At 55.7% G+C, this 14,047-nt stretch overlaps 1 protein-coding gene across 1 annotated transcript in view; it reads right to left on the bottom strand.

Moving 5' to 3' along the window:
• Positions 1–14,047, bottom strand: part of QSOX2 (quiescin sulfhydryl oxidase 2) — a 35,772-nt gene that overhangs the window by 15,678 nt on the left and 6,047 nt on the right. Inside the window, exons 2-5 of the mRNA XM_069472177.1 lie at positions 4,212–4,312; positions 2,340–2,388; positions 1,390–1,495; positions 1,150–1,240 (exon numbers count right to left, since the gene is read on the bottom strand). Coding sequence (XP_069328278.1) covers positions 1,150–1,240; positions 1,390–1,495; positions 2,340–2,388; positions 4,212–4,312 — 347 coding nt within the window. The remainder of the gene's footprint in view (positions 1–1,149; positions 1,241–1,389; positions 1,496–2,339; positions 2,389–4,211; positions 4,313–14,047) is intronic.

The following is a 14,047-nucleotide window of genomic DNA, read 5'->3' as shown; positions in this document are numbered from 1 at the left end:
TCAGCAAAACCAGTCATTTCCTGGATCGAGGGCCCTGGCTGAAGTGTGAACTGGGTATGCTCCAAGCAGACTGTGCCTCTTCTGAACTGCATGTGTCGGCTACAAGTTGATCAGCATGCTCGGGCCACTGGTCTAGGCCACCCCAGGAATCGGCCCATGCTGAAGGGCACCCCCCCTTGGCGGGCAGAGCCTGGCTGCCCTGAATGCGCCAACAGGCAGCGTGGGTGGGAGAGGCGGCTCTGCTTCTGGTCTTCGTTGTGCACGTGTGTGTGCACGGGGGTGGCTTTGCCGGGGACAGCAAGCACACTAGGAGGCCTTGGGACTCTGAGGACGACATGCTCCAGTGGCTCCTCGGCCCCTCCACACAGAATCCTGGCCAGGTACAGAGATGGTGGCAGGATGTCACCGCCAAACTTGGACAGGGAGGGGCAGTGAGGCGGCAGGAGGGCAGCCAGGGTGCTCCTGTCAAGTCGCAGGGAGGAGGAGGAGGAGGAGGAGGAGGAGGAGGAGGAGGAGGAGGAGTCGTCGTCGTCGTCGTCGTCGTCGTTGTCGTCGGAGTCGAGGTCAGGGCTGAGCGTGCACATGGGCAGGTGAGACCTCTCTCATCTCCAAGGAGTCGGTGGGCACTGACCAGGTTCACACCCGGGTCTGGCCCCTGGATGTGACAGACTGGGCCAAAGGCAAAGGCTCCAGCACCGTGTGTGTGAAATGGACGCACAACAAAGTTTCACGACACAAACAATGTTTTACTGAATTTTGGATTTGGCAAAAAATGTATGGAGTTCAGAATATAGCAAAGAAAAAAATCTTAGTAATAATATGCAAGAAATAAAGAATGACCTCAAGGTAAGATCCAGTGTGCCAAGAAAACCCGCTTTTTTGCAAAGCTCTCAGTTTCAAACTTAGGGTCAGGCCGCACTTCTGAATCCTACCAAGGTTTGTCCTCCAAGGCGAACTTAATCTACTACTAACTTAATCTACCAATAGCATTCTCTCCTATAAGCCAGTTGACTTAGTTGAGTAACACAAACTATGATTCCAGTAACTAATGAGAACTAACAAACGATGCCGCCGCGGCTGCTACTCCCGCGAGTGTGACCGGGCCCGCCCTGCTGGGCCAGGTAGCAGCAACCAGAGGAGATGCAGTACCTCTCGTCCAAGGTAGGAGCTGTTGCTTTCAAACAAAATAGCCACATAACGGCCACCACGGTTGTCAATGAGAGAGAGAATGTCACCGGGCCTTTTGAGAGAAAAAAAGAGGCTTTTAGTGCTTTCGACAGCAGCGAGCTGGCCACCATACGCCAGGGGCCACGTCACTAAGCGCAAACCTGGATTTCACAACACTGAATTCGAGTCACAACACACCACCTTTCTTACGGAGCTACTCACGGAACTGGGTCCAGAGGCGGGCACGCCGGAGGCCGGCTCCCCTCCGTGTGGTTCTGCAGGAAGTCGATCATCGTGTGTCTGACCGTCTGCAGCTCTCTGTTGGGTCCTGGGGAAGCACGCCACGGTCACAGCTGCGTCTGCCTGTGCCTGCCCTCACGAGCAGATGCCAACCCAGGACTGGCAGCCCTGCCCCACCCAGGGCCCAAGGACCACAGGGGCAGGCTGGCAGCACCATCCTCGGTAGTCCCAGCTGGGTGTGACGAGGCCCTCGGCAGGCATGGGACAGACAGCGGTGGTTTCACACAGGGGACCGGGGAGACTGCACAGCAGGGAGTGAGCGCGAGTGGGCTGCGGACAGTGACAGGGGGACGCACACACACGCACGGAGGGGCCAGGCTCGGGGGTCCACCCGCACCAGCAGGAACAGGAAGACCACCTCTGCGGTGCTGCCCTGGGGGGTCTGCTCACCCAGCCGGGCTCGTTGGTAAAAATTCATCGGCCACCTGTGTACGATCCATGCGCTTCTCCAAATGTTTTTTCAATTAAAAAATTCACTTAAAAAAAATTTCACTACCGCATTTGCCAAGCAAGATAAAACACAAAATAAAAAATTGTCATTGAAGCTATTACTGTTTGAACTCTCAAAGGACAGACAGGCGGGAAGGGCAGCGCCGACACACACGTGCCGGCGTGGGCCGGGAGACCTGGCCAGTGAGCTTTCTGGTCTGCTGAGACCATTTTTATTTCTTTTTTTTTTTTTGTCTGCTTGCAAAGATTTATTGTTTTTTGGTTTTTTTTTTTTAATATGGGAAATATTCATGATAAATTATTAAGTGAACAGTGCAAGTTAAAAACAATAGTTTCATACTTTTTTCCCCATGAGACCATTTTTATTTCAACAGGTTTATGAGGTGAATCTAAGAGACTGAAATATAACGCTATGTCCTTACCTTTAAAATTTTCTCCAGTTGTAAACTCCTTTGTAAATGCTTTAAAATACTAAGAGGAAAAACACAAAACAAATAAGAAATAGCCTTGTGTGGGCGTCTGTGTATGTTTAATGTTTAAGCAACAAAATGACCATCATCTTAGAGAGAAGCTTCAGTCAACTTCCTCCAGAGAGTTTCCAGGAACCGATGACAAACACACGAGTTCCCAGCGTCCCTGTGGCGACACACGAGTGGGCCGAGGGCCGTGCCAGGCAGGGGTCTGCCATCCACACCTCTGACCCGGCAGGGCCAGCAGCGAGACCCCGAAAGGGGCCGGAGTCATAGAAGATGACCCTTTCCTGACTCTCGGTATCACACGTGTGTCCCAGTGGTCAGCTGTGGCAACACGAGGACGTGGAGAGGCGGGGAGACACGGGGGTATCTGCGCAGATGAAAAGGCGCACACGCTGCGGACAGGGGCAAGACGTGGCGACTGGGTGGGATACGCCCGACACGCACAGCTGAAGAAGAGTCTGATATTGAGAACATGCAAAGGGCGTCTGTAAACCAGTGAGAAAGCACAGAAGACGCCCGTGGAGACGGCAATGACAGGCACAGACAGTTCACAGACAGTGACGCCCATGGCTCACACACACAGGCGTGCGGGCCACCACAGGTCACCAGGGAATGCCCACAAAACCACCACGTGCCTCATGCTGTCCCCACTCCGTGGCGAACACGAAGCCACCCGACACCACCCACGCTGCAGGTCTGCCGTGCCCAGGCCAGGGTCTCCAGCCCTGCGGCTTCTCCCCCTGGCCCACCCAGAGGGGCTCCGCCCGCGCTGGGCGTGTCCGCAGCGGCGCTGTTCAAAGCAGCAGCAGCCTGGCAGAGTCCGCACCCGGCAACGAGAAGGGTATCGCTCCCCAGAGTGACACAGGGCACAGGTCCCGTGACCCTCGCAACACTCAACATCACGGTGAACCTGGGCAACGTCATATGAGGCAAAAGAAAGAAGACCCCAAAGCTTACACATGAGCCGCACGTGACGCTGAAACAAAGACAGACAGGACTCCGCCCCGATGCGCTCATGTGCAGCACAAGCAAGAGAACCCGAGACACAAGACCAGCAGAGGCCCTCGGGGGGCCGGGCACACGCCACCCAGCCTGGCGCCAGTCGGATGGCAGGGCCACAGGTGCCGCCACCTGACCACAACCAGCCCAGCCAGAGGGGAAAAGCCACCTGGTCAGGAAACTGCACAAAGCACAGACACCAGGGCTGGAAAAGTCTAGGGATCATGAAGCTTCCTGAGAAATGGCCTCCAGGGGCGCCAGGTGTGTCTGGAGAGGTCAATGTCACTGTGATGTGTTCTGTGCAGGCATGTGGCTGTACACACGTGCACACACACATACTATGTACACGACCTGCAACAGGGGCACGTTGGCCTCTGCCCCCTAGTGGAATAAACGTGTGCAGACTTGTCTGCGGGGACAGACGCTGCAGCTGGGGACAGTCACACTGGGTGCCTAACGTGCCCTGCTCTGCCCTGAGGGACCGCGTGTGTGCATGTGCATGTGTGTGCGTGTGTGCACGTGTGTGTGTGTTCTTCTGAGGAGACGCCCAGCATTACGAGGGCCACGCTCGATGCCTGCACGCAGGCCGCCTTCGCCTCCCCGAGCAGGAGCCAGGGCCGTGTGTGCGGATGGTGCCGCAGGAGCCTTCTACACTCAACAGGGTGCAACAAAAGGGTGACCCGTGATAAATAACTAAGTTGCACGGAGCCAGCAAGAGATGCTAAAAATCTAGACTACAAATATGGTGCATTTCAACCTGAAAGAAGCCCCTGGTGACCAGAGGCAGGGCCGGGTCAGAGGTCATGGCCCGAGGCTTACCCGGAAGGTGGGGTAGAAGTGGACGTCGTAGGTGCGGCACACGTCCTGGTTCTTCTCCTCCGCACAGTCCAGAGCAGCCACGCGGATGGCGGTGGCCCAGTCTGAAAAGCAAGAGCGTGACTTTCAGCGTGGTGGGCACGGGCCTCCCCTGTGGCCCAGAACCAAGCGACCCCACCCCAGACCCCGGGCCACAGCCCCGTGAGAAACCAGCCACGTGCCTCCCCGCATGTCGGGCATTAGGCCCTTGCACGACACCCGGCACTTCCGTGTGGAGCCGGCCAGGAGGAACGCGATTCCAACCCGCGGGACGACGCACCTTCCACCACGGAACAGCGAGCTGCTTTGTGCTGAGCCTGCACATCGCTCGCAGCTCGCGAGGCTCCGTCTCCCAATTACACGACACCCTGATGGATGAAGTGCTGCCAGCGGCCCCTGGTCGGAGACAGCGGCAAGCACTTGCAGGTTAGTCGCACACGGTCCAGGCCGCTTCGCTAGAACATTCCCACGTGCTCACTCCAGGAGCGCAGGCCCGGGCAGCTCCGGCCCAGCCCCCCAGTCAAAGACACTGTTCTGCACACACGTGAGAAGTGGTTTCTGCTACGATCCCAAGACGCCCCCCACAAACTGGAACACGTGTGCCACCCTCAGGAGAGGAAAAGGAAGTTTCTAAAGTTTTGATTATGGAAAATTTCCAACATACAAACAGAGATAAAAATAGAACACCCCCCCCTCCCCGCCCCCCCATGTCCCTCATCTCAGTGTCAACAATTATCAGCTCATGGCTTGAAATCTCCACCCACTTCCAGAATGATCTGCAAGCAAATCTCAGATAGCACTTTGTTTCCTCGTGAAACGGACCCTGTGTCTCTCTAAGAGATGAGGACTTTTTCCCAGCACCACTGCACGGCCATCGTCACGGCCATCGTCACGGCCAGCCACACGCTGCTCGGCAGCTCAGAGATCTAGTCAGGATTAAACTGTCCCTGTCTCATTTCTGTTTACAGTGTGTTTGAGTCGGACCCCAACCAGGCCATTGGCTGCTGGGTTGGCCTTTCACCGCCCCTGCCCGGCTCGCACTGGTAGACCCAGCTCCCCTGTCCTGCTCTCTCCCACGCCGGGTTTTGCTGAGGGCACCCCTGGCCCCTGGATCTAGACTTGTGTCTTCTTGTCTTGGTGGGCCGCTGCAGGTGGCGTGGGCGCTCCCCCCCCCCCCCCCCGGGAGGCTGGTGAAGCGCGTCTGGCTCCCTTCTTAACGACCGCAACCTAAACGCAGCGCCTAGCCGGCTTCAGCCAGACGGTGGGGTGCCATCTCTCACCGCTGTGCACTTGCAGCGGGGACACTTCTGCAGGGAGAGACCCGCCTCCCAGCGACCCAGCCGTGTGGTCCACGCGGGAAAGGGGAGTGCGTGACTCGAGCTTTAGTCGCCGGCACCCCCGAGGTAACCGGCCAGGTTTTCTTTATGAAAGATCTGTGTCCTTTCTCCTGGACGTTAGACCCGACTGCAGGTGGCTCCTCGCCCACCGGTGTCTCTCCCAGGCCCTGGGACCACGTGCGGATGGCCCAAGGAGGCACGATGGCATGAGGGCCTGGCGCTCGGCCTGGTGACCTCTGCGGGGTCAAAGAGCAGCAGAGCACACACAGGCGCCGCGGGAGAGGCCGGTGCGCTGGTGAGACCCAGGTGTGCCACAGCCTCCTGGTGGGCAGCCGGGGGGCTCTGAACAGGAAGCTCGTCTGCCTGTCGCTGAGCTGCCGACGAGGCTCTTCCTCGTCTTGCGCTCTGATCCGTTACCATGGGTCTAATCAGTAATTTCGCTAAAAATCAAGTATAAAGAGTACAAATGAGTTTTCTTTGAGCGCAGCTATGATCCAAGACGTCAGAGGTTGTGCTAAAAACACGCCTGGAAGGCGAGGACGCCGCATCACGGGACGCTACCCAAGCACGGAGGCTGGCGGGTGTCAGCAAGTCGGCGACTGCTCTGTGTCAGCCGAACACCCCCTCTGCTCGGGATCCAGGCCTTTCCTCTGTAATTGAAAAGCAGCAGCGTCTTTCACACACAATGACCAACTATCGTCCCCACTTACGTTGGCGACGTCAAACAGTTCTCGGCCTGAGGCCACTGTGAACAGGTGGAAGAAACACCAGGGACTGTCCTGACGCACAGGCCACCGCGTAGGAAGAGCAGTTCACGCTCGCAGAGGACGCGGCACCAGAGCGGATCTCCAGCGGCGGCGCCGTCTTGGCAGCTCCCAGCCGCACCTTCTCCCGCACTCAGCTCCGGCCGCTTCACCGCTGGCCGCGAGCACGAGCCCGTCCCCTCGGCGCATCCCGGCAAAGCCTCTTTCGCTGCTGCCTCCCACCCGGGTCACGGCTGCGTGCAGTTTCCTCCCGGCGGCTGCAAACTTCCATGACGGGCTTTCACTCCACACGTTAAACAAGGAAAAAAGCACCCTTGTGCCCAGAGAGAGCACGTAGGAAAATGAGAAACTGCGCCGCGAGCCAAGGCTGCACCTACAACAGTCCCCGCTACGTGACACGATCAAGCCAAACTACAAACAGGGAAAAAAGGATGGGAAGAACATTCAAAGATGTTCACTAGGGTTCAGTTTTCATGGTGGGAATTGGTCCTACTTTGTTCTTCAGACTTTTATGTATGTGCTACCTACAAAAACAAAAGCAAAAAGACCTCCACTGTCCTGTGTACTCGCCGACACCGTGCACCACACATCTGTACTTCGCTGGTCACCTGTGTGCTGTGCCCAAATGTCACAGGGAAAAAGGTGTTGGGCAGTCTGAACCAAGGCCAGGTGGTACCACGTGTTTGAAATAACCTTCTGGAACCTAGCACAGCACCAGAGAAAAGGTGAGTGTGTCAGTTTCAAACATGGCTGGCAGGAACGGCTGCCGGCTCTGCGCAAACTTCACGACCCCGGAATGAGGAGTCCCAGGTGCCAAAGAGCTGACTCCGTGAGAAAGGACAGCTCGACCTGCTGCCTCACACCTCCGTCCCAGACTCAGTGCCGCGGGCCTGGAGCAGAGCGAGGCCTCGTCACTGCTCCCCAATCCTGTGGGCACACCCCACCCGTCCCGCCCACTGTAGGGCGCTGCCCAGAAATACGTGACTGTCAACAGTTGGTTCTGCCAACATCACCCCCATCACATCAAGGCACAAGCCCACCTGTCACAGACCCTTCACAGGCTCTGTCTTCCAACTAGGCTTCCAGTTCCCGGGGACCAAACACCTGCTCCTTGTGTCCACCTATTATTCTTCCATGATAAGAAAGCAAACATTCAAATCAAGATTTCAGTACGTGTCTTAAAATCCCGAGCCCAGCTGGAAGGTGCCTGCGTGCCGGAGCAAGACCACGTCCCGTGCGGCCTCGTTGGCCAGATCCAGCACCCTCCCCGCCCCGTGGCTCACCGTCCTCCCTGCCTCGGCCGCCTGCACCCAGGGCCTCTGCAGCGCCTTGGTGGAGCTTTCTGCCCTCTGATCTGTCCTGGCTGCACTCCCATCAATGTCAACAAACGCCACCTCCGGACCCCTGCCCGGGCCTAGTCACTTTCACTGGTGAGGAAAGCTCCCTGCAGTCTGGCTTCCAAAGAAGGTAAATACACAAAGCACTTCATAGTTTACAAAGCACTGTTACCAAATTACCGTGGGAGTGGGCCTGGTGCAAAGACAGGAGGCTGAAGGCAGCAGAGGCCAAGGGACATGCCCAGCGTCGCCGTCTGCATGCTGGTTCTGAAGGCTGTACCTCCACACAACACGCGCCCGAGCGAGGACAGCAACGTCGTCACAGAAGCACCCGACTCACACAGCGCGCTGTGGAATATCCTCCCCCTCGTCCTGCTGCCGCCAAGGGGAGACCCCCTTGTCACCCAGGTCACCTCGGGCACTGCAGCCCAAACACACGCCCTCTGCATCCTGGACACATGCAGAGTAAATGAATCATTTCGCCCACTCCTTTTAAAAGCCTCCACGTGGCATTCTGCCTTCTTAAACATGTAGAAAATAAATTTTTTGGGAAAACAAATTGTGTTGCACCCTCTGTCTGCGAGGCCCTGCCCTCAGAAGGGAGGAGTCCATTGGGATCAGCTCAGCGCCCCCTCCCTGAGCACGGAGGGTCCTGGCAACGCCCATGGGGTGGAGAAAAGCGACCCAGCAGAAGGGCACAGCCTGTCCCACCGCGCACCTCCTTTCTGATTCGCTCCGGCCCAGCACCACGCTGTCCACTAGCGAGGGCTGCGCGTGACCTCCTTGCAGCACGTCTAGGACGCTCTGTGATCCTCACTGTCCCACGTGAACGTCCCATCAAAGCCTGTTTTGCAGATGACCACACTGAGCTCCAAGTCCCCACTCCGGTGACGGCACAGCTGTGCCTCAGCCCCAGCCTTCTGCCCCTCTGCACCCGTCCCCGCCAAGGTGAGCCCTGGCTCTGGGACCCCCCATCCTTTAGCTTCCAGACACAAGCAGGGAGGCGCAGAAAGCCACAGGAAGTCCTCCCTCAACACTGGGCTAAGTTCATGGAAACTGCAGCTTTAGGTGAACGATGTTTGAGGAAACCAATTTGTTTCCCTCATCAATGTTACAGGGAAACTATGTTGAAGGAAACGATGTTATTCGAGGACCTGCTGCTTGTCATTTTGCTTAAAGGCGTAGTTTCCAAGAACCTATCAAGGAGGACTTTGGGTGCGAGGGGGGACCCTCCTTACCTCCTAGCGCCTTTGTCTCATCACATACGTCAAAGGGTCACCTTGAACACCACCAGTTTAAGCTGCCTGGGGTCACTTATATGAGGATTTTTTTCAGTAACTGTATTGTAAAAATTTTTGGAGATATGCAACAATTTGAAAAACCTCTCAGATGAACCACATAGCCTAGAAACGTCAAAAAAAAGTTAAGAAAAAGATATATCATGAATATCTGCATAAAATATATGCAGATACTAGTCTATTTGATCATTTACTACCATAAAATATGCACAAATCTATTATAAAAAGTTAAAATTTATCCAAACTTACACGCACACACTTACAGACCACACATGGCACCATTCTGTAATGTAAACAAATATAAAGACGCGGTATTAAACCACACATAACTGCATAAAATGGCCTGGAGTGCGCACCGTCCTAGTGTGATGATTCCACAGCCACCTCCTGTCGCTGCCGTGGTGACCTCAAGTGCTGCAAGTACCCGCCTGAAACACCGCGTGACGCTAATCACCCCTGTGGGCAGTTTGTCTCTCCAGTAAACTGTGCATCACAGTGACAGGGGACTTCTCCTGGTTCTTGGGTATTTTTCATAATGCCATAAACCTCGAATAGCCACGGCATGCATACAAGGTGCTACCAGCGATGCTGGAAGTGCTCCCGAGAAGCGGAGAAAAGTCCTGACGTCCCGAGAACAAGCAGAGTTGCTCGATACGTGCCGTAGACCGAGGTCTGCAGCTGCAGCCATTTCAAGATAAATAAATCCAGTCTGAGGACCATTGCAAAAAAAAAAAAAAAAGGAAATTCATGAAGCCACCGCTGCAGGCATGAAAACCTTGCACTTTTTGCAAAATACTTTATACCTCGTGTTGCAAACGCAGCTTTTACGTGGGTGCAGGACTGCCGTGAGAAAGGCATCCCTATGGACTCTCGTGTGACTCAAGAAAAAGTGAAGTCACTATATGACAACTTAAAGCAAAAGGAAGACGAATTCTCTAAAGCCAGAGAATTTCATGCCAGCAAAGCATGGTCTGACAATTCTAGAAAGAGTTTTGTTTTTAAAAATGTCAAGATAACAGGAGACGCAGCCTCTGCTGACCAGGAGGCAGCAGGTTCTCAGATGCAGCTAAGAAAGTCACTGAGGAGAAAGGTACCTGCCTAGCAGGTTTCTAATGCAGATGAAAGTGCCCTACTCAGGAAAAAAAGGCCACAAAGAGCATTTATTAGTAAGGGAGAGAAGCGAGCCACCCACCGGGGTTTAAGGCAGGAAGGGATAGGCTACCTCTGCCCTTCTGTGCCAACACTGTTGGGTTTGCGGTCACCACCCCTTATCTACAAAGCTGCTAATCCCCACGCCTTGGAGGGAAAGATAAACAGCAGCTGCCAGTCTGCCGGCTGCACAACGAGAAGGTGGGACAGGAGCGCCTTTTCTGGAGTGGTTCCACTGCCGCTTTGTCCCTGGAGTCAGGAAGAACCTTGCCGGTCAGGGACCGCCTCTACAGTTCTTTTGATATCGGAATCGTCCTTGGCCACTCAGAACCCCGTGAGTTCACACCAAAGGTGTCGCTGGTCTACTTGCCCCCAAACACAGCGTCTCTAATTCAGCCTCCAGGTCATGGGGTCATAAGGACATTTAAGGACCTACATCACACACGGTGCTCGTGGACAGGACTGTCAGCGCTATGGAGGAGAACCCCGGCTGAGAGAACACCACGGGAGTCTGGAAGGATTCCACCACCGAGGTTGCCACTGTTGTTTCAGAAAAAGCCATGGACGCCATTGAGCCTGCAGTGGTGTTCGCGAGGTGCTGGCAGTACAAGGCTGTGAAAAAGTCCTCTTGCAGCCGACAGGGCAGGGCTGGGCCCAACATGCATGCACACACACACACACACACACACACGCACACACGAAACTCACGGTGACTCCAGCTCTGTGTCAGGGATACTGTAACAGGGTCACCGCCTGGCCCTAGCACAGCCACCCACAGAGCTCTCTGGTGGCTCCAGGCACAGTGCGGCCGGACGGTGTGCAAGGCTGAGACCCCTCTTCTCCGGTCTGACGCCAGAGACTCTGGGCACACAAAGAGGAACAGTCCTCGCCAGCTGAGCACCCCGTGGGTCATTTCCTGATATTAACGTTTCAACCAACAGCACTGTCCGGCCTCACAGGTACGGGAGGAACGGGCTGCTCAGAGCATTTCCGTCGCAAGTAGCACTCACAGCCACAGGTAACCAGCGGAGCGGCAGCCTTTTCCCTCCTTGTCCTACGTCACTGGCAGTCAGGGCGGAGGTTGAGGGTGGCTGACCCACCACACAGTCAACCCCCTGACCTCTCCCAGCCACCCCCTGCCCCCAGGCCAGACTCTGCATGGCTTCTCACCTGCTGCCTCCCTGCTGCCTCCGCCGTCCCATCCCAGGCATCCCTCCCCAAATTCCTGATCCTCTGCCTCTGCACCCCGAGAACCATGGCGACAATGCTCCTCCGTGGGGGAGATGCTGCCCAAGGAGAGAGAGGCGGGTGCACAGGCCCCCAGGGGAGTTCGTGGTCTGGGCCACAGATGCTGCCGGGCCAGGAAAGCACACGCAGTGCAGACTCCAGTCACCAACTTGGATTCTTCTCCTTCAGCCTCACCAGGCATCCAATGGGTGCAGCTGCCAGCTTAAAAAGGAAAACGAGGGCCGGGCGCGGTGGCTCACGCCTGTAATCCTAGCACTCTGGGAGGCCGAGGCGGGTGGATCGCTCAAGGTCAGGAGTTCGAGACCAGCCTGAGCAAGAGCGAGACCCCGTCTCTACTAAAAATAGAAAGAAATTATCTGGCCAACTAAAATATATATAGAAAAAATTAGCCGGGCATGGTGGCACATGCCTGTAGTCCCAGCTACTCGGGAGGCTGAGGCAGTAGGATTGCTTAAGCCCAGGAGTTTGAGGTTGCTGTGAGCTAGGCTGACGCCACGGCACTCACTCTAGCCAGGGCAACAAAGCGACACTCTGTCTCAAAAAAAAAAAAAAAGGAAAACGAGGCGGGCACATGGCTCATGCCTGTAATCCTAGCACTCTGGGAGGCCCAGGTGGGAGCTTGAGGTCAGGAGTTCAAGACCTGCCTGAGCAAGAACATAGACCCGTCTCTACCAAAATTAGAAAAATTAGCCAGGCGCGGCACAAGAGCCTGTAGTCCCACCTTGTTGGGAGGCCAAGGCAGGAGGATCCCATGAGCCCAGGAGTTCGAGGTTTCAGTGAGCTAGGATGACACCACTGTACTCCAGCCTGGGTGACAGAATAAGATTGTGTTTCAAAAAAACCCCAAAAAGCAAAATCACACACACACACACACAAAAAAAAACAAACCCTAGTTTTCCCTCAGTTTTAACCAATATGACGCCTTCAGCGTAGTGGGGAACAGAGCCAAAGCTGGGGTGCTGACCGAGCAGGCCACAGTCGCCAGCAAACAGCCGACAGGGTGTGAAGGGAACCTGCATGGACCACCTGTGACCTCTCCAGCAGGTAAAACGCCAGCGTGAGGGTCCACGCTGTTCTATGCCAGGGTCAAAGTATAATTCTCAAAAAGCTAAAAGCATGATTCTCATACAAATGCAGAATGAACACGTGTCAAGGATGCTCTTCAACCGGCAGCTGACGGGACTGGCAGATGGTGAGGCCGGTAAAAGAGTGCTGGAGAACGGAGCCACGTGGCCTGCCGGGGCCACCACTGGTTGATGTCCCACAGGGTGAGAAAGCCGCAACCTTTGGGGTTCCCTCTTCCACTGGACAGGAGCTGTCTGCACCTCTCCCAGAAAAGGTCTGCGAGTTCCCCTGTGACCTCAGAGCCCGGGCCTTCACCCTGCAGTGACACCCAGGGCAGACGCATGGCATCCTCCTGGGCAACCAGCCTCCGGTGGGCGTGTAAGACGATGCTCCAACATGGCACCGAGAGGACAGGAAACCCACCTTGTTGTCATTTCCAAGTCTTAACTATTCTTTCCTTAACGGCAGGATGTAGACAAACACTAGCCAGAAGGGGGCACTGACTGGCCAGGGGCCAGAACAGGAGCTGTGCCCTGGGCAGGAACGCGACCAGGCCGCCCCACATCCTGGGTGAGCGTCCACTTCCCTGCGCTCTCATGCTCCCAGGAGACAGGATGTGGCCTTTGGTAAGTTTCGCCAAACACTATACAACCCAAACAGGGAAAAGCCGTCTTCCCTTCTGTTCACTGGGGAAACCCTCACAAACCTGAGGTCAAAAGACAAGTGTTACTATGTTTCTCTTCTTCACCCCCCAAATCCCAGCCCTTGGCAAGCTGGGCGGCCCCCTCCTTCAGTCCCACCACAACTGCAGCTGCTGGGGGCGCCCTGCATCGCTCATGGCGGCCCCCTCCCTCAGTCCCATCACAGCTGCAGCTGCTGGGGGCGCCCTGCATCGCTCATGGCGGCCCCCTCCCTCAGTCCCATCACAGCTGCAGCTGCTGGGGGCGCCCTGCATCGCTCATGGCGGCCCAACTGGCCCAACTGGTCCTCCGCGGGTTTCAGCCCTCAGGTCTCCAGAGAGCAGCCAGAGAATTTTCACACACAAACCAGCCGCCTGCTTAAAACTGCACTGTGGCTTCCTGCTGCGCAGGGAGAAGTGAAGGCTGCCTACAGAGGCCCGGGAGCCAGAGCCAGCACGTGCCTGCGCCTGCCCGTCAGGAACCTCCCCATTCACCACCTTGAGCCACAGAGGCCCTTTCAAAGTCCTTTTAACCAGATGTGGTAGCTCACGCCTGTAGTCCCAGCTATTCAGGAAGCTGAGGCTGGAGGATCACTTGAGCCCAGGAGTTCAAGGCCAGCCTGGTCAACACAGTGAGATCCCATCTCAAAAAAAAAAAAAAAAAAAAAGCCTTTAGACACAGTGGTCCTGCTGCCTCGGGGCCCTGACCATGCGGTTCCTACATGGGACCTTCCCTCAGCCACACCCCACCCTCCAGTCTGAGACACTGTCCCCCGAGGCCATTCTCCACTGCCCTGTGCCAATCCAGTTTCTGTCCCATCAGGCTGTTTATTTTTTTAGGACTTATATAATCTATCATTAACTTGCTCATTTTATTTGTTTTTATTTATTGCCTGCCCCTCCCTCTGAAGTGTTTTGTTTGC

This window comes from Eulemur rufifrons, chromosome 7, assembly GCF_041146395.1.
Source record: "Eulemur rufifrons isolate Redbay chromosome 7, OSU_ERuf_1, whole genome shotgun sequence".
In the NCBI taxonomy this organism is placed as follows: domain Eukaryota; kingdom Metazoa; phylum Chordata; class Mammalia; order Primates; family Lemuridae; genus Eulemur; species Eulemur rufifrons.
The sequence above is the reverse complement of the archived record's forward strand: the minus strand, read 5'-3'. Positions and strand labels throughout refer to the sequence as shown.